The following is a 19415-nucleotide window of genomic DNA, read 5'->3' as shown; positions in this document are numbered from 1 at the left end:
CCATTAACCAAACATGTCTCTTTGACAGTAGTGACAGGCACGAGTGTGCCGCTCTCCAGCCTCCTCACTTTAAGGCCCCTGTACTACATTGTGTCTTCAGAGAGCCGTCCTCGGTCAGGTCTCTGTACTCTCCAAGGGCGACACTACCCAAACTCTGTAATTATAAAGCAAAGAGCATTCCTCAGCCTGGTTAACCAGAACTATGAGGGAGAGGGACAAATATTTACTTCCCCCCACCCCTTCCCTCTGTTCCTCCTCCTTTAACGCGCCCCCACCCCAATAATTTAACAGTAAGAGCAACTCAGCCTTGTAAACACAATAGTTATGTCTGCGCTCACGGAGGCATGAAGCAGACATACAGGCTCCACTACCCCTGCAGCGAATTCTAATACAGCTCTCCTCTCTTCTTCTTTCCTCTCCTCTCCTCTCTTTTTTGCCTCATGCTCTGCATGTATCTTACCACTTCAGGAAGCAAAACTTTGCATACCTTGACATTCAGCTTTCAGAATATTTACAGAATCTTAGCCATCTATTTGCAGCATTTTAATCAGTGTTAAATTTTGATTTTCGCTGTAACTTGACACAGTATCTCTCACAAGATATAGGAAACCACGAGCTAACAGTTTTGATATCTCCTCTCCATCAGTACTTATTTTCACATGCTCTATATTCAGCCTGTGAAGACTCCAACAGACCTTCTGGGAATGCTGCTACTTGCTAAAGTTGTCAAACCACAATACTTGGCTCAAAATAAGACTTGGTGTCAGGAATATATCAGCAAATCAAGGAAGTCGGTGTGTTTATTAATGTGATACCAAGTATTGCTTTAATTGCCAAGGGAAACACACGCCTTGTGGCTGCAGAGCACCACTGAGGACATGCGTATGCACCTCATGTATTAATAGGATACCCCACCAGACTGTTTGTCTTAACACTTTGTAAACAGTGTGATAATATCTTAGGCTTTAATTTCCCTGTCTGTGCATGCATTACGGCAATCCCAGATTGATTAAATATCCTAACATTTTAATTGAATGCATAAAATGGAGAATAACAACTTTTGGTCCAAGTGTTCGTGTCTGACAGCGAGAAATTGAGAGAACTGTGTTGTTCTCAGAGGCTATTTGTGTTTGATGTTAACAGGCAAACACAATGCATTAAGCCTGGAATGTAAGTAATGTGCACTTAGACATACAGCCCCAGCCACAGTGTGTGGACAGCATCGTTTAATGTGCAGCAATAACTCTGTTAGGCTGCTGCTTCTCATTGCCTCTCTTTCTCCCTGCATCTTTTCGGTCTCTCTTCCCATTGTCGCTCTCTGTATGCGTTTCTTAAATGGCGCAGTAGTGTGAAAGATGAAAGATGAGAGAGAGGACACAGCAAGTCTCTTCAGAGCTATTTGCTTTGTACTATTCTGTCTCCCTCCGGTCCTGTTTGTCTGAGTGAAACAAGATGGTGAAAAGACTCCAGAAACATTTGATATGATGCAGTGGTGCTGGGCGACTTTCATTCTTGCTTTGAAAAATATGGAGGCATGTTGTGATTCAAGAGGGGAGCTGAACTCTATCAGTATAAATGCAGACTTGGCCTCCACAGAGGACCCGCACCCTGGGTGAATGACTGTGAGAGCCGCTGTATGGCAGGATGAAGTGTGTTCATTTCCTTATTTATTGACTCACTTGCTTTTCTCTGAGTGTTTGAAATTAATAACAGCCAGCAGAAATCAGACAGAGGGATGAAAATCAGCACTTTCCCCGCAGTGAAGCCATTCATCAAGCTAACGAGGGGGAGAATAGAAGTGGAGGAGGAGAGACGAGGGGGAAAAGTGACGTTTGGAGAGGGAGTGGAGAGCGGGAGGGAAGCAGGTGCAGTGTGAGGCGCGGGGAGGGAGGGAGGGAAAGTGACGCTGGGAACAGAGGCGAGGGGAAGGAAGCTAAGTTTGTTTGGGAGGAGAGTCATTTGGAGGATAGCGGGGCAGACAGAAGAGGAGGAGCCGTGTGTCACTCTAAAAAGAGGTGGAGAGACAGAAAGAAGGACAAGTTTGACATTGGAGTATAAATAGAGAGGGAAGAGAGGATCAGAATGCTGACAGGTTCCTCTAGACAGAAAATTGAAGGATTGACAGAGCGATCGAGTCAGAAACCACCAAGTCATAGAGACTATCAGTGCTGTGTTACACTTTTAAGGCCACGTCTATCTGTCCTGGATTCTTCAAGCCTCTGCACGGGGCATCCAAGCTCCACAAACACCATGATGCTGTATGAGACAAATACTAAACAGAGCTCTCGCTAACTTAATTCAACACTTGTATTTTACTCAGCCTTCCTTCACTGCCGGCCGATGATGGGCCTGCCCTCATCTCAAAGACTTCACCTTGTGATGGCTTCGGTCCCATGCTGCTCTGCCTCCCCTACGGTCCACCAGGGACCCAACACTATCTCACACCCAGAGTAGGGCTGACTAAGCACTCGCCGCTGCGCCTCTCCTCTCAGAGCGAGAAAGGAGCGCCATGCTGAGAAAACTGCCACAGGAAAATAATTAGCAAAGTGGAGCTCTGCCCAAACACACTGGGCTAAATCTAGTAGCACTCCACAGTCAAATGGAGCCATAAATCTCACTCTTCCTTTCTCTCTTTGTTTGTTTCCCCCCTCCTTTGTTTGCATAGCATTATTCTCACAATCAGGAGTAAACTTTTTCTTGTTAAAACTTCGTCGTCATGATAACACACAATGCATTTAATCGTTTGTAGTATTTGTGCAGGATAAAAGTGCAATAGCTCAAAGTGAATGGGGCTACCATTTAGCCTTTCGCGCTCTGTGAAAACTACGAGCAGCTTCCCACTCTTTCCTCAGTCAGAGCCCAAGCTGAGAGACATGTGCTGGGTGTCTTGTAATGACGCAAACTGTGCCCATCTCACTGTACATGGATATCCATATTTTTAACTTTAAAGTTAGACCACAGTGTCTTTGGTCATCGATGCTAAATATAGTCAGCTCCTACTGAGCAGTCTCCAGTTTCTCACTCCTTTCCGAGAGGCAGGTGGAGCATAGAGGAGGAAGGGGGAAGGAGGGATAACACCCAGTCTTGAATAAATCATCCCTCGACTTTTGACCCATATGGAACAGGAGGTTGTTTTTATACTTCTGCTCTGCCCCCTTTCTCTCCGTGGCCTCTGCGCCCCTCCTCTATCACATTCATTTTCTCCTCCACATGACAGGTCAATCTGGATCGATTTCATCTGCCCTCAACGACTGAGACCAACATCCTGGCACCCAGAAATAGAGCTCCCTGTGATAGAAGAGCCTCCGACCAACCGTTACCGTTAGGTATGAGAGGGGGTAGGCGGGAGAGGATGGTGAACTATTTTGAAAAAATACAGAAGACGTAATTTACCGCACAAATGAACCACACTGACACAAGGAAGCAAGAGACTTGTTAGGATGGGAAACTGATCGCTGTTGTGAGATGCGGTGTCTGGGTGATACAGCTTCAGCAAGTTTCACCCTAACCGCCCTGCCTTTCTGTCATTAATGGCGTTCTTTCCCCTCTGCAGACGTCCGGATGCAGGCCAAAATGTGTGGCCATGTGAACTGTACTTACTTAAAGGGTGCCAAATGCACATACACAAAATGGATGCTTATTTTGAGGAGAGGCTGTGTGAGTTATCCACACTTTTACAGTTCATCATTAAAAGAGGTAGATGATGTTAAACTAATCATTCCAAATTCCTCTGAAATCCTGTGTTATGTCCACCCGATATGTTTGGGACGGGGAGGAAACAAACTCCAACAGCAGGCTTTTTCCTAGCGCTTGGAATATTAATCAATGACGCACTTTTACAGTCAAATCTGTAAGTTAGCTGAAATGTGTTTCTGATTCTGTAGCTAAAAAAGCCAGAAACCAATGACCTTCACAATAATACCATAATAAGCCATTTACATAACAGAGTGGCCCTAAAGTGATGTATGAATGGAAACACACCACCACGCTATGAACCACGTTCATTGTCCGCTCTCAGAGTCTGCATTGGTCCACTCGCGCAGACATGGAAACCTTGAACTGGCCACACCCACAAACATGCTTTTCCCCAATCTACATTTGTACTCCACTCTCCTCCTCACAGCCTCTTTCACACACTTCCAGTGCATATAGACACACCTGGTGTTTTATCCTTGTCAGCATATTCTGGGTCCTTCAACTGCCTGCTTGCCTCTGAACTCTAGTGTGTCTTTGTGCCTCCCTTTATAACAGGCACTCACCGGTCGCAGGTGAGACACACTGGCAGCTCCATACCAACGTTAAGCTCTTTTGATCTCCTCACCAACTGCACATCTTGTGGAGTAAATACATTTTTGCTTGGAAAAGTCTTTTTCTCTTGGATTAGTGCGGTAGAGGCGCAGTGACACTGTGTCCTGGTAGTGTCTAGGCAGTCCAGGCTGGAGTCAGGACACTCTTTCCCCAGGCAAGGACACCAAGACCTGGCTCTCCGTCTCCATCACTCAGCTTGTCCTCCTGGAGCTACGTGGCCAGACTGCTCATCGCCCCCCCGCTCCTCATATGCATGGATTTGCATAAAACAAAGACATGGCTCTGCCTGCATCGTCTGCCATAGTTGAAACCGTTAAGAACGGGATCGACCAGACCAGACCGCACGCAGCCCCTCTAAGCTCAGCTGGCAGGTTGTCAGAGCGCAACATCAGTATAGCGCATGGCAAGGGAGCTGAGATTTACGAGGCTGACTAAGATAGACACCCTCATGGTTTTCCACTTTAATTCGTTTAACATCCGTTCCTTCGTCGTTGTTTATATTCGACACCCCTTAGCAGTGAGCAGAGGGCACCTAATTCACGGTGATGACGTGGGAGGAGAATCAGAGCACTTAAAACACTTCATCTAAAGATGATTTGTCCTTGTCTTTCCTGATGGCTTTTGTCCTGTTTCCCCTCCTGAAGTTAAGTGGATCTGGAGAAAGGCCAGCTACTGATCCCACGCCCCACTTAGACACAATCAAGTAAATAACAGTGGATACAAATACATGCACACACACACACACTCACACACACGTATACATATATATTTTACGTTACGATAGAGGAAAGCCACAAATACAAGCTCCAGCCTCCTCTCATTCTTATGTGTCGTAGCACATCGCGGCGGTTTGCTTCGGAACAATCAGTAAAACCATTACAGGAACAGTTTAGGTCTGCAACATACATTTGCCCAGGTTCCTCTCTGTCTCCGCGTATCGATTCCAAGCCTAGAAGCTCATTCTTCACTCTTCCTCTCTCTTGTTTCCCGAGGCAAAAGACAAAATCTGAACGTGAAATTTACATCTGAATGAGTGGCTATAATCTGCTGATTGTGCTGCTGATCCGGGGCGACTGAAAACTTAATGCAAGTGTTGTGTGTGTCTGTGACTGGGATTTTTCTCCTTCGTGGATTTGGATAGGGTATGAAAATGCTTACAATACCCGATATAGAAAGTTTATTGCAGTGGGGGGAAAGAGAGTGATGTGATGTAGAGAGATATTGCTGACAGGAAGAAGGTGTGTGCTCTTAAGCATATGAATAGGAATTGACAAACCACTGTACATTATGTATGCGTTATGGAAGCCTTGCAGACATGTGCATTATGCTTTAAAACACTCTGTATCGTCTCTCTATTAGAGTCTAATTAATGATTAGTTCATGTGGATTTATGTACGTAGTGATTTAATAGGAAAATAAACACATGTTGAATAATATTACTATATGCTGTGTATGTATAGTAGTAGGTATTCAGGGATTTTGTAAGACTCAACAAATCATTTGACAGATCTAATTTTACTCATTAAAAAGTTGGAGAGATAAATAAAAAGGGTTTTACCTCAAGGATCCGAGGGCGCGAAGGAATGGGGCTTGAAATCACAGATGGAGGAATTTTCTCGATGACCTACAGAAGCAAATGAGATCGGACAAATCTTATCAGATTGGATAAATGAATATCAAAGCAAACACGTGTGCCGTCAACGGCTCTCCCCCCTTCTGCCTCCTCCGTGCGCGCCAGTGCGTGTGCGCCGCTTTCTGCCGTTCTGTCAGACGCACGCGAACAATCACAGAAAAACAAGTCGACCCACTCTGAGTGAGATTCACTCTCACCTTGTCTGTCTGCGCAGATACAGTGCATGTATCACAGTAAGCGTTTGATGCGGAGGGGAAATGTAAAAATTTGCATGCAAATAGATTCTACAGGCAGAAGCCATGCATCAAAACACAGTAACCACAAGAGACAAAACTAAAATATCTAAGCGAACAGTGTGCCATCACACAGAAAAGGCAAAATAGCGTTTATACCAATGCCTCTATTCTTGCATATTTGATTAAGTTACATAATTAATTGTTCTTAAAGGGAAGGAATTCATCATGCAGACAAATAAGCAGCAGAGGAGGATACTTTCCCCATACCTCGTCACTGAAACTTCCACAAGCGCCCCCAGTAAAACACACATAGGTAAGCATGTTGACCAAATGGCAGTTATTCATATCCCCCCATAAATTGCTACACGTGTGAACGCATTAGCTTAGCTTTTCCTCGATGCCAAGCACGCTCCCTTTAAAACACTGTGGGAAATGACAGTTGTGGAAATACTCTGCCAATACGCTGCAGTGAAGGAAATTTTAAATCATCGGCTTTTCAAATAAATGCCACATAACTCACTGCTGCAAAGTACATAGAACCAGCAGGAAAACAGCAGCCTGATGATACTGCAGCAGAAACACACGTCATTGCATCTAAATCACTAAGTGTAAACTTCATGGCCCTGAAGAAAATTGAAAACGGAGGTTGAGCTGCGCTGAATTAACTGAATTAACTGAATTAACGCTTCCGTGGTGGAAGACATGTTGGTGCACATCGTGTGTTAAAAATATATGGAAATGTTTTCTGTATGTTATAAGGTCGTCTTTATTTCACCTGTGAGTCATTTTTTACTGTAGGTGCTAAGAAAAATATTCTCCATGCAAAAAACATTGCTGAATATAGATTATTATACCTCTCTAAAAGACGGAACTCTACTTGGATCCGTGTCCCATGTGTATTCCTCAGCTGGAGCGCCACATTTCATAATAATAAATACATACAATAACAAATTATGTACACTGGAGTAAAACTGTGATTTTGGTTATATATCTGGATATCTTTATTTGTAGAAATCTGACAACCATTTGACACTTCTAATGATTATTTGCCCTATATGTTTTTTCGGCCTGTGTCACCTTTTGCAGTGGCACTGCTGAGAGACGGCGCTGCATTTATTTAAGTCACAGTCTCTTGGTTTGGGTCCATTTACAGACATATAAAATTACCCCAGCAAGTTCCTACCACCTCATTACCAACATAACCTGCAGCCAGTCTTTCAAGGACAACTCTCTAATGACACCACGTGTATCCGCTTAATGTCTATTTGAAGCACCCTTTCTGCCACAAAGAGAGAAAGAAATGTATAGAAAGAGCAAAGCACACTCTGATAAAATAAGTACCTTAACCGATCCCTGATGCACATTTAATTCTGCACGGCTGGGTGTCTCTGTACTGTCTCTCTCATGTACGCTGTGTCTGTGTCTCTGCTGTGAGCACACCATTTATTCATAGAATGGCTGTTAGTGTTAACTCCATCTCATAGTTTTGCTGCTGTTTTGCTGAACCAAACTTTAAGATTTTATATTAATATGAAAGAAATTTGTATACAGTGGTACTGCAATGGGCTTCCAACATGTTAAACAAAATGACCCTTATATTCTGTATACATAGACAGACGTCAACTCTGCAGGCGTGCAAACATGACAAGCTAAAAAACAACAGAAGGGAAGAATGTAGTAAACTTCATGGAAACTTCTAAGATCAAAACAAGCAAGCAGGACTTTTTTCTTCTTATCATTATTAGACAGTCCTCTAAAAACACAAAGCTGGACTCACTCTGTATTTTTCAGATACGCGTCTTTATCAAAAAGTGTAAAATCTGATCAGACTGACGCTGAAGGTTCAGTTCAGCACACCCAGTCTGAGTCAGTGGGTATTTAAGAGGAGGAACAATGAATTTTGCTTTTAGTGCCGCTGGTTGCTTTGTTGTGTTTTTAAAACACCCACAATACAATGCTTGAATGATGTGGGTGTGAGAATAAAATTAACTGCTCATCACGGCCGCCACAGACACTACCGGACAATCCCTGTTATAATGCTGTGATTAGTTAAGCTAGTACAAAGGCTGTCTTATTTTTAAAAAAATTTTTAATCATTCCCTATTTATACTTTACGGTGACTCAAGACGCTTTTCTTTCTGTTCAGCTACATGGGGTGAAAAGAGAAATATTTTTGGCAGCATGAAGCTAAACCTGCCGAGCTTTAATCAAGTGCCATGTCTGCCCTGTTCTACACACTGAATGGAAACGGTTGTACTCTATAGTCTTTATTATTTTTGTACTTTAAAAACAACCATCCACGCATAGCAAAAATATATTAGCTGATGATATTGTTTTCACACATAAAAAAAAAATAAGAAGTACTTCCACTTCCAAATACTTCTATTAGTTTTTGCCTTTTGTTAAAGCTTCTGAAAACTGTGCTGCAAGAATGTGACTAAGACACCAGTGAAATACAGGAAGTGGGTGAAAAAAAAAATTGCAATGGGAGTAGTCTTGAATTTACTGTGTACCGCACCGTGTCGGATGTGCATGTACATTTCATTCAGTGACTTCTGGGCAAAGGAAATGAGCATGAGTTCCCCGGGGCAGGGATTACTCTAATGACTTTGAGAGCGGCCTGGTGCGCTGTAACTTTTGACCTCTGCTCATCCTCTCCTCCAAAAGACAGAGACGAGAGAGACACGCGTGCGCGCATTTAAACATGCAAGCCTGCATATTATCTAAACACGTTACTAATCAGTGTCTTACATACTGGCATGAGTTTGCGACCACGGTTGGGACATACAGAGTCGCACGCAAACAGCAACACACACAGGTCCTCTCCAGCCCTTCCTTTGGCACCATCTAAAGCCTGTAAGAAGTCAGATCCCCCCCAGCCAGCCTTCATTTTTGGTTCTGTCAACTGGCATGCTGCTACTTGTGTGAACATTGTGCTGCATCTTATGCTGTCAGCCCGCATAGCGGCAAAGTTCCTCATGAGTGCATCACTGGGAGATCGATCGTTTTATCACTTACGTAACCATGGCGCTCTGGTGCCACAGATGTAAGATATATATAACAACAGATATAACAACTTTTTGCAAATTAGATCTATCTTCACACAGATGTCATTTAGTGAATGACATCAAATGGCAGAATAGGGAGAAACCCAATGAATAATACGCTGTAAGAAAACAAAAACAAAAAAAAAACGCTGGGGTAAGTGTATGCCAGGCCACATGGTTGTGTGTTTGTGCTGTTGTATGTAGGCTGGTGTGTTTTCCTCTCTAGTGTCTAAGTGGTGGTGTTTTTAGTTTTAGCGCATGGACATTAGAGGTTTAACAGATCCATTCCAATGAGGAAACAATCAAACTAAACAAGCTTCAGAGTCTAACAGAGCAGCCTTAAACAGAAACCAAAATTTCATTTTTTGCATACCACCCAAAACACATCAAAAAACCCACCATGCAAATGCATGCCCTTTATAGAGGCAAAGCCTAAGTAAAGAAGACATTATTTTGTCTTTGAAATAGCAACTACAGTTTAAAGGCGGGGAGGCAAACAGTTATTCTCTCTGTAGTCATTCCGTACATTGTTGTGGTTAATATGAAATATCAAAATATAGCAGGGCTGCTGCTTGGATCAAATAGATGTAATTAGATAAATTGAGGAAGAAGGAGAACGGCTTGGCTGTAAATTGCATGGTGTGTGCATGCTAAGACCCAACACTGGCACAGCTGCACGGAGCTGCACTCACGATTTATCATCTCTACATCGCAGGAGCTGGTGGCCCCCACCACTATTAATCATCAGCAAAATCATTTAATTCAGCCGAAGCCCGACTATTGTCTCAGTCTCTCCCCTCACTCTGGGCAAATCAGCCGCCACAGCAGCAGCAGCAGCAGCAGCACACACCTCAGACGGGGACACAAGTGTTGAGTTAGAACTGTCTTTCTTTCTTTTTTCTTTCTTCTTTTTTGGACGAGCTTTGTTGCACATCATCCGTGGCAGATGGTGCAGAGGGTGGCTTTTTTGTAAATTTGGCAAGTATGAAATTTATAACTGCAGAGATTACTGTTTGTTTTATGGAATTACCGTTGATCACTCAGTGCTTTGTCAACACACTGATACTGTGGTTAATTTTTATGGTAGGTATCTAATTTGTGTGGCCTTTTTTATACATAAAGTGTGGCTGAGTTGCAAAAGCTGACAATTTCAATTTGAGTTTGTCCACAGAAACCTTGTGTTTCTTCAGAGTGTATTTTGGCACGTTGGTCTTCCTGTTTCGACAAACAAATTGTCCTGGAACACTGAAACAAGATGCCCACAAGGCCATTCCTTGTCCCAGAACTTAGGAAATAACTTTTCCTCTTGTGTTTCAGAAAAGTAGCCTTTACAGTTAAAAGTTACGTTAAAAGAAGTCAACACAAGATGTCTAAACACTAAGTGAATTGCAATTGCATAGCCTCTTCTGCTCACCGCAGTGGCTGACTTAAATTGGCACCTTCTCCGACACCCCCCCACATGTCTGACATGGCTGTGCCCTCACCGTACCCCCTCTCCCAGAGCATGCCTGCTCCAGGCCAACATCCAGACCACTGACAAACAGGATAAAGCTGAGTGAAAGTGGGAAAGCCGAACGATGACATGCTTATGACAGTGAGTGCATGGTGTCGGAAAAATGCAGGCACAGCAAACGCATGCAGATCAGGAAGCAAAGAACGCGAAAAAGGGTGCGAATGGTGGGTGCAAATATGTAACAAGCATAACCACAAGAAGTTCACATAAAGATGTCATCGTGACATTCTGTCATTCAAAGAAACACACTCAGATTCACTCCTATTTAAGGTCACAGATATGCTTGCGCATACCCCCACACATGAGCTCTCACACAAGCACACACACAAGCACAAAGAGACAGAGAAACACACACAACCCAATCAAAGGTCACACTTTACAATATAATTAACAGGTTGTAATTATCAGATAATGAGCCATTCTGAGCTTCAAGAAACACAGAAGAGGAAGCAATTCATGGACTGTGAGATTTAAAATAGAATATATGCAAAGATAATATTTCTAAAATAAACTGATTGTGAGCAGAACAATGGAGAGGGAGTTGAAATAATGAAACGAAATGGCAACAAGTGAGATTTCAGTCTGAGTCTACGTGTGTTATGATTAATATACTGTGAAAATGTTTTTATTTATTCACAGTTAATTTGGGGAATATGAATAAACAAATAGACCACCGCGTTCCTCAACCTGCGTGTGGTTTCATTAACTTAACACCGGACACCGGTTCATCTCCACGTTCATCCATTCAGCGTCTATGCGTCAAAATGGATGAACTGTGCCAGCCGGAATTTCTTTCACTTTTATTCTTTATGCTTGTGTCATGGTGATGTTATAAATGACCTAACGGTGGCTCGATGTTAAACTGGAGTTGAAATGGTTTGTGTGAAAACGCGCTAAAGATGGTCACTGTAAGCGGTGCTAGGTGTCGTGCAGTATAATCCCCATCATGTTTTGATTCTCAGCTCTGCACCATTCAGTCCCAAAAATCAAAAACTCTCAGTCAAAAGAAAAGTGAGAAACTTAGTGAGGACAGTTACATACATTTATTGCATATCATTTAATTGTAAAATGAAATGAAAAACGAGCACATATGAACATCACATATGGTTAGTGAGTGAAATAATTTTGCACAGCAAAATATATATATTTATATATATATACTATATGTAAGATGAAAGATTAATTAACATATTTTCAAGATTTATTGGCGAATGGTTTCTCCCTCGTTTTGCACATGCAGGGTGACAATCCCTGACGATCTAACAATGTCCAGACATTATTGATTATAATAATTAGTTATTGCTTTGCAGGTATTGAGTTCGTTTAAGACAAAACAACAGCCTCATCTGAACTGACGATTAAAAAAAATATATCTCAAAGTGTTACGATTAATTCGTAACAGATTTTCAAACGTATCTTCTTGAGAGGTGGAGGTGACTAACTTTTCCTTAACTTCCACATGACAACAGGCGAGATTTTATCTTTTTTTTTTTTTTTCTTTTCTTTTCTTTTAGTGCATTTCAGTTCAAAATTCGTCAGGTCGTTGAAGAAACACATTTCCAAAAGCATGGCAATTTACTTCCGCTGTGAGAAATATCTTCTCCAACAATACATTTTTTTTTCCAATACATTACAAAATGTGTGGGAGAGTCCAGAGCTCTCACACTACGGTTTTTAAAGCACATGCTGCAAAAGCGCTGTTTATGCACTGCACAATACTGCTCACTGTATAAATTGGAGCCGAGCCAATTTCTCTAAATCAATATTAAAAAATACTTTTGTGCAGCAGTCTCCTTAATAATTACCCTAGTGATGTATACGCTTCAACCTGTAGCAACTTAGATTATAAAACTTTGTACTTAAATTACGCTTTAAAAATTATTCAGAGGTTTGACAAATGCACAATGGAATATCTTTAAATAACAATATAGGCTTAGCAACAGACTAAACTTCCAGGAAATAGACTGGTGGGTTTCCTTAATCGTGGAGTCTTTTCTTTTCCCCCTCGCATCGGGATCCCCGCCGACAAACTTCCACCAGGAATGCACAGCGCATTCACTGCAGCCTAAAGACAGCCGATGGTGGTGCACCTCAACACAGTTGAAATGCACTGGTATAGATTACAAGGAGGGGGGGAGGGAGGGTGGGAAGTCCTGTCACTTTTTTGTCGCTGTCCCAAAAAAGTGAGGAGGCCTAAATGAAGTATGAATGCCATGCTGGAGTCATCCGACAAAAAGGACATCTTCAAGCACAGAAAGAAAAAAAAACCGTACATGTCCAGCATGCAGGGCAGTTCAATAACACATCTTTGTAAAAACATATGAGTTCGTAATGAATATAGTCTTTTTTTTTGTTGCTCTACACAATAACAAGCAAACGCATGAGATGAGGTGGCGTCAAACGGCAGGGCTCGCAATCCTCCCAAGAATGGCAACAAAAAATAAAAATAAAATAAAAATGAAAAGATAAAAAAAGACCAAAAAAATAAAAAATAAACATATTCTCGATGGATGCAGTTTTGACGGGTATCTGTACAGTGGATCAAAAGTAAAATGATGAAAAAAGGGCAAGTTGATGAACTTCAGCGGAGGATACTCAGTGGCTGCAAGCACACTTCGTACACTGCGACATGAAGTTGGATCAACTTTCAAAAAATCAAACACTGCAAATCTAATGAACAGCGGCAGGAAAAAAAAATCTTGACAAACAGGCTATGCATAATATAATGCCGAATATGATAGCAAAAGGTAGATGAAAGTTTTCTGAATATGCTTCTCCAAAATTAACACGGATGACAAAACCCTCCAAATCTAATACAGTTGCAGACTTGAGGAAATTGTTGTTTTCAAAAAAAAAAAAATGTATAAAATAAAAAAAAATAAAGTTGGCAAATTAGTTCTTGGTCTAGTAGGCTTTGCGCCAAAACAAAAATGAAAAAAAAAAAGTTTCCTAATGAAAACTTTTTAAGCGTGGTGAGTAACTCATTTTTTTTTTTTTTTCTCTTTTTTCGCGATAATGTCGAGACTCACATGAAAAACTCCGGAGATGAAGGGTTGTTGTCACTGCTGGATCCATTTTCTCTGAAGCCGTTGCTGATGAGCTTCTCATACTTTTCTTTGTACGCGTCCCTCTCCCGGACCAGCCTGGAGATCTCCTGCTTTAGGTGGTCGACCTGCTGCATGAGTTGCGTCTTCTCTCCCTCCAGGACGTGCCGCTGCTGGACCCGCTTGAAGCGGCAGGACTGAGCGTAGCCTCTGTTCTTTAGGGTCCTCCTCTTCTGTTTCAATCTGATCACTTCTTCCTTGCTGACCCCCCGTAGCTGCCGGTTGAGCTCCCGCACTGACATGGTCACCAGCTGCTCATCTGAAAACCGATCATCCAAGCGCATGTGTGGGTGATTTGTCCCAGAAGTGCCGTTGGACTGGACGCCCGGTGCCTGGTGGTGGCCGTGGTGGTGGTGGTGGTGGTGGTGTTGCCCTCCGTTCTGGGCGGCTGCCGCAGCGATAACTGCCGACACCACCGCTGCGGCGGACCCCATCTCTTCCCCGGCCATGGTGCCTCCTGCTCCGGCTGCGCCAGCAAATTGCTGGCCCCTGGCATAGCCATCGAAAGACTGGAGCTGGTGACTGCTGTTGATCAGCGCCTCGACTGCGTCTTCGGGGCTGAAGCCCAGCGCCTCTGGATTCAACTGCTGTTGGTAACCGGACATCCAGTAGAAATCCTCTATGTGTGTCTTCTGCTCGCTCCCCGAGCCCGGACTGGGCGCCGAGAAGCTTGGGGAAGGGGGCACCGAGCTGCAAGGCGTGCTCATCGGGGTGGAAGACAAGGATCCCCCGGCGATAAGGCGACTGCACTGGCTGATGTTGCGATCGGGCTCCACCGGCTCCTTTTTCACTTCAAACTTCATCAGATCGAAGTCATTAACATATTCCATGGCCAGGGGACTGGTGGGCAGGTCGGAGTTGCTCATTGCCAGCTCTGATGCCATCCTCTTGCTGCTGACAGTCCTCCAAGCGGGGTGAAGAGCAGCTGTCAAACTGGGTTGGTTGGAAAGAACGTGAGCCAGTTTGATTTTTTAAGCGTTTTGTCTTGAAACTGAGAAAAAAAAAAAAAAAAAAAGAGCCTTTCAGCGTCCTTTTTGCAGCCGCGGACTTGCAGGCGTGTGAGAGTAGTTTGTCTTTGCAGAGTCTATTGCACAGACACACCAGTGCCGCGCGCACGAGTAGCGGAGTCCCTTTTCAGCATGTGAAATTCGGCGGTTTTGTATTTCAAACATTTAACACTTTACGGTTTCTTCATTGCGCAAGCGGAGAGGCAGAGAAGAAGCCGAAAAGTAAGGGAGCAAATGCAGCCTCGCACGTTACGAGCCGCTGACTGGTGGGGCGATTTTTTAGAGGGATCACACAGCAGATGAGTTTAAGAGCATTGTAGCTGCCCTGACGTCAGGCTGCAAAAGGGAAATTGACTCGGACGAAGAGCCAATAGGGTCGCACACTCTGAGAGCTAATTAACATATTAGTAGCCTCCTGAAACAAAACTTTTCTCAACTGTCAAAGGCCACCAGCTGACTGTCAGCTGCGACAACGACACTTTTGCTCCAGCAGTCTTAATTTTAACGTCAGGTATTACATTATGAAGCGACAATTTAGAAACGTTTAGTAGATTTTTTTTACAAGTGGAATGAAGTAAAGACTGCTGGTGCTATTCACTGTGACAAGGAGAGTTTTAATGCACAATATTTAGAGAAAAGAGAACAAAAAAAACAAAAAAAGGAGATAGACAGACAGACAGATAGATAGATAGATAGATAGATAGATAGATAGATAGATCGACAGATAGATAGATAGATAGATAGATAGATCGACAGACAGATAGAATAACTGTAAAATAGAGTCTACAAAGTCCATCATTACTTTTAATCTTTTAATAAACAGGACATTGAACTATTTTCTTGCAACATTTTATGTCTTATTTTTTCAGATATTTTAATACATAATACATACAGTTATTAATTGTAATAACTGTCTCTCTTGGAAAACGCACCCCAGCCTGTGAAAGACCACATGTAAGCTTAAAAAAAAAACAAAAAACAAAAAACAAAAAAACACATTAACTAGATATAAAACACAAGTGGTGGCATATATGCACGATGCAGAGCGTTATCTGGACCAAAAAGGGGTCTGGTGAAAGGTGGATTGAGGAGGTTTGTCATGCCTCTGCGCACCATTGTAAAACTCAACACTGCCACCTTTTGGACATGCCTGTACAAGGGATTCCCCTCCCAGCAAGCACACACTAATGGCAAACAGAAGAAAAGTTGTTATATGGCTCGGAAAACACATGTGGTTTGCAGAAGAAACCCGTTCACAGTGTCGTTATTGAGTTTGTTTCATTGAGAAAAGTAAATCCTAAATATTCCTTGTGAATTTCCACTGGATAACGTAAGAGAGTCAATTTTATATTGCCTCCAAGAAGTCATGTCAGAGGAAGTGAGTGCCAGTGAACCCAGTGTTCAGTCCAAACTGATATTACCTCCAGCAGCCATAAAATTCCTTTATCTAAGCAAGGACCCAGGCGTTGCTTGAGGAGCCATATAAACCCCGTACATTGCACTTTATCTCAGTTCAGAGGTCTCCTACTTTGAATTGACTTGTGTACAACAGTAACATGAGAGCGTCTTGGTACTCCTGCAGTGTCACTGTGTGTCCTGTCTGGTTAAATGTTCGCAGGTTTTACTCAACACCGTAAAGCATAAGTGTTGAGCTGAATGTGTTAGTTTAGCTGGTGGGTACAGAGACGCTTCCCTTGAGATTTTATAGCATATTTAAAGCTGATGTGTCTACACTTTGGAGTTCCTGATAAAGAACCACCTGATGCTAGTTTAGTCATTCTGATTTCTATACATTAACCCAAATTCGCCAACGATAACGACGTGACTTAAGAAAGACGTGCAGCCCGAAGTTTCAGTCCCCCATTGTACTGGTAGAATGCAGCTAATTGATGACACATGGCAGTATACTCATTCAATAATAATGCAATTTGTTAGGGAGAAGAGTGATGTAAGGCCCCGGTCTCATTGGCCAGTCAGAGTGTCGATTTCTTCTGTGGCTGCTTTTGACATGGTGCTGACAAATAACCATTTCTTTCCTGTGACAAAGCCTATAATCATAGTCTGCCTCTCACTCCAAGTGTGTGATCTCATCGTTGCAGAGATGTGTATTTTTAGACATTTGGGTGCACGCTGTTTAATGATAGGCCAAATCAGTCGGCTGCCAAAAGCTCCCGTGGAAGATGATTCTCACAATCAACCAGATATTTTCATAACCATAAGGAGTTGAATGTTACGGCTGCCTAAGAATGTAGCTCAGGTTGTTTGTCTGTGTTTTAGATTTAGTGTAAACACTCTTTTTTCACCTGTCTGTTTTGTGTGTCTGTGTTACTTCTATAGTAAGTACCCAGACATCATTTGGATAGTGTATATCCTACTGTGTTTTAACAATGAAATGCATTCATTCATTCATTCATTCATCTTCTATACCCGCTTAGTCCTGTTAACGGTCGTGGGGGTCTGCTGGAGCCTATCCCAGCTGTCCAATGAAATGCAATAAAGACGTAATTATAGAATGCACAATTAAAGGTTTTATTTCATAGTGCCACGTAGAAGAAATGGTAGCAGACAGAAATTAAGTTAACCAAACACATGATCATCATCATCGCCACATCCTGAATGTTTTAGGAGAGGGGAATATGGATGTGTCTGGTCGTATGTTAATGCAACCGCGTGCATGTTACTCAAACAAAACCCTATTGTTTCTGTTTCCATTCTGTTGCCTTGTCATCTGTTTGGGCTTACCTGTTCATGGGAAGGCGCAGCAGTGGCCCGTTCCCTGGAGTACGACCACAGCAGAGCGAGACTAATATACAAACGAAGGGAGAGCTCATTAGTCATGACAGAAGAAAGTGGCGGACCTAATTTAGCTGCTTTTGTGCCTTTGAAGTTATTGATGGTGCAGAGCTGAGAGAGATCTTCACGGAGAGAGATTGGACCATTGTGAGGAGAACCTACCAAACCAGGAAGGAAGAAGCACATGTGATGGGGTGGATTGTCTTACTCTGATGGGAAACATCACAGTATCATTAGAAGGTTCAGTCCCATGTTTAAGGCTATTCAGTCATTTGTAAAAATGGTTTCTGAAACCGCGGCAGCCTCATGAACCTGGAGGGTACAATTGTTGAAACTCTGTAGAAAATATGGTGTTCTTTTCATTAAAGTTCCACTAAAATAAAATTTTCTTTTACTGTACGTCACCAATACTCAGTACTGAGCAAAAGAAGTTGTTTTTTAGGATTTCTTTATGGTATTTTAGAGTTCGACACTTACTGGAAAATGACTTTAATTTGTTATTGACTCATCCTGCACTCGGGGGCATCTAATGAAACAGTTTTTCCCATTTTCACGTCCCTCCTTCACCAGCACCACTGCTGGTTTTGTGGTTTTGAGTGTTTTCTCAAACATGGATGGGCAGGGCCTGCTCAGGCTATTGGACTTAACCCTTCAGCGCATACTGAGCCATTCCAGAGAGGGGGAAGCCTCTGTAGCTCGGACTTTTACAGGAAACACATAAATATGCATAATAAATTAGCACCCCGCTAGTTTTTTCGAGGAAACGTTGATACTCATTAGGTCTGGTGGCCTCTTTCAAGTTCACAAGCATTTGACAGGATAACACGTACATTCTCACTGTGCACGTGGCTCAGACACATTTTATTTAAAACGACTGCGTTGTGGCTGACTACTGACAAATTATCTGTTCAGACTTGCAAATATGTAACAAGAACCTTGCCTTGAGTTTTTTGGGGATATCGTATTGTAATTAAAGCATCTGTTATTATCATTTAATCCTCAGTGGTTACCGACGGCTTTAAATACTTTACTGTACTTTAAATACCGTGACGTGGTTTTGACACAACAACATGACTTCTGCTTTTGTTTTGGAATAGTGTATGATCAAACTAAGGCGTTGGTCCCAGACTCATACCCCAAGGCATTATTAGTACATTGTAGATACAGTTATTATAGGTCTTTTAAAAGGATCACGCCGGAGTCCTAATCCTGATCACTTCACATTTACAGACACTGATCAAAGCTGTCCTACTGGGAAATGTCTGAGGGCTATTTGGTTGACTTTTGTGTACTCCTAATATGCATCTGCAACTCTGCAGACATTGCATTAAACACTTCAAAGAAGGAGAAGGCAAGATGATATTCTCTTTAACTGTTGTTAACCAGAACCATCTATGAGCGCTCGTTTCTCTTATGGTGGCAGGACGATGTCTTCCAAATATTTAGTGCAGCAGACCATTGTTGTCCTGGACATGCCTTTATCAAGGTAAGGGCTTGACACCATTTTGAACATTAGAGTCCTCACAAACTGAAGACCAGGGTAAGAGTTTTGAAAGCAATCAGAATTATTACAGTTAAAAAATATAGTTGTTAGAAGTAACAGTCAGTTTATTGCCACCATGGCTGTTTCTGCCAGAAACTCTGTCCAGGGTGAAAGAAACAATGGACGATGTCTGGATACTATTGACTACTGACTGCTTGTCCACAGGTTTGCCGTAATATTCTCAGAAATACACTAAAATATACACAAACTGCATTCACAAACGTCAGTAGT

At 42.5% G+C, this 19415-nt stretch overlaps 1 protein-coding gene across 1 annotated transcript in view; it reads right to left on the bottom strand.

The window, feature by feature from the left end:
* The window catches only part of mafa (MAF bZIP transcription factor a), a 67270-nt gene extending 51748 nt beyond the window's left edge, over positions 1–15522 (bottom strand). Inside the window, exons 1-2 of the mRNA XM_084540882.1 lie at positions 13767–15522; positions 5867–5932 (exon numbers count right to left, since the gene is read on the bottom strand). Of these exons, the coding sequence (XP_084397008.1) occupies positions 5905–5932; positions 13767–14725 (987 nt within the window). The 5' untranslated portion in view covers positions 14726–15522 and the 3' untranslated portion in view covers positions 5867–5904. The remainder of the gene's footprint in view (positions 1–5866; positions 5933–13766) is intronic.
* Positions 15523–19415: the final 3893 nt, after the last annotated feature.

This window comes from Chelon labrosus (assembly GCF_963514085.1).
Source record: "Chelon labrosus genome assembly, chromosome: 3".
NCBI classification, from domain to species: Eukaryota; Metazoa; Chordata; class Actinopteri; order Mugiliformes; family Mugilidae; genus Chelon; species Chelon labrosus.
This window is presented reverse-complemented; position numbering and strand designations above follow the sequence as displayed.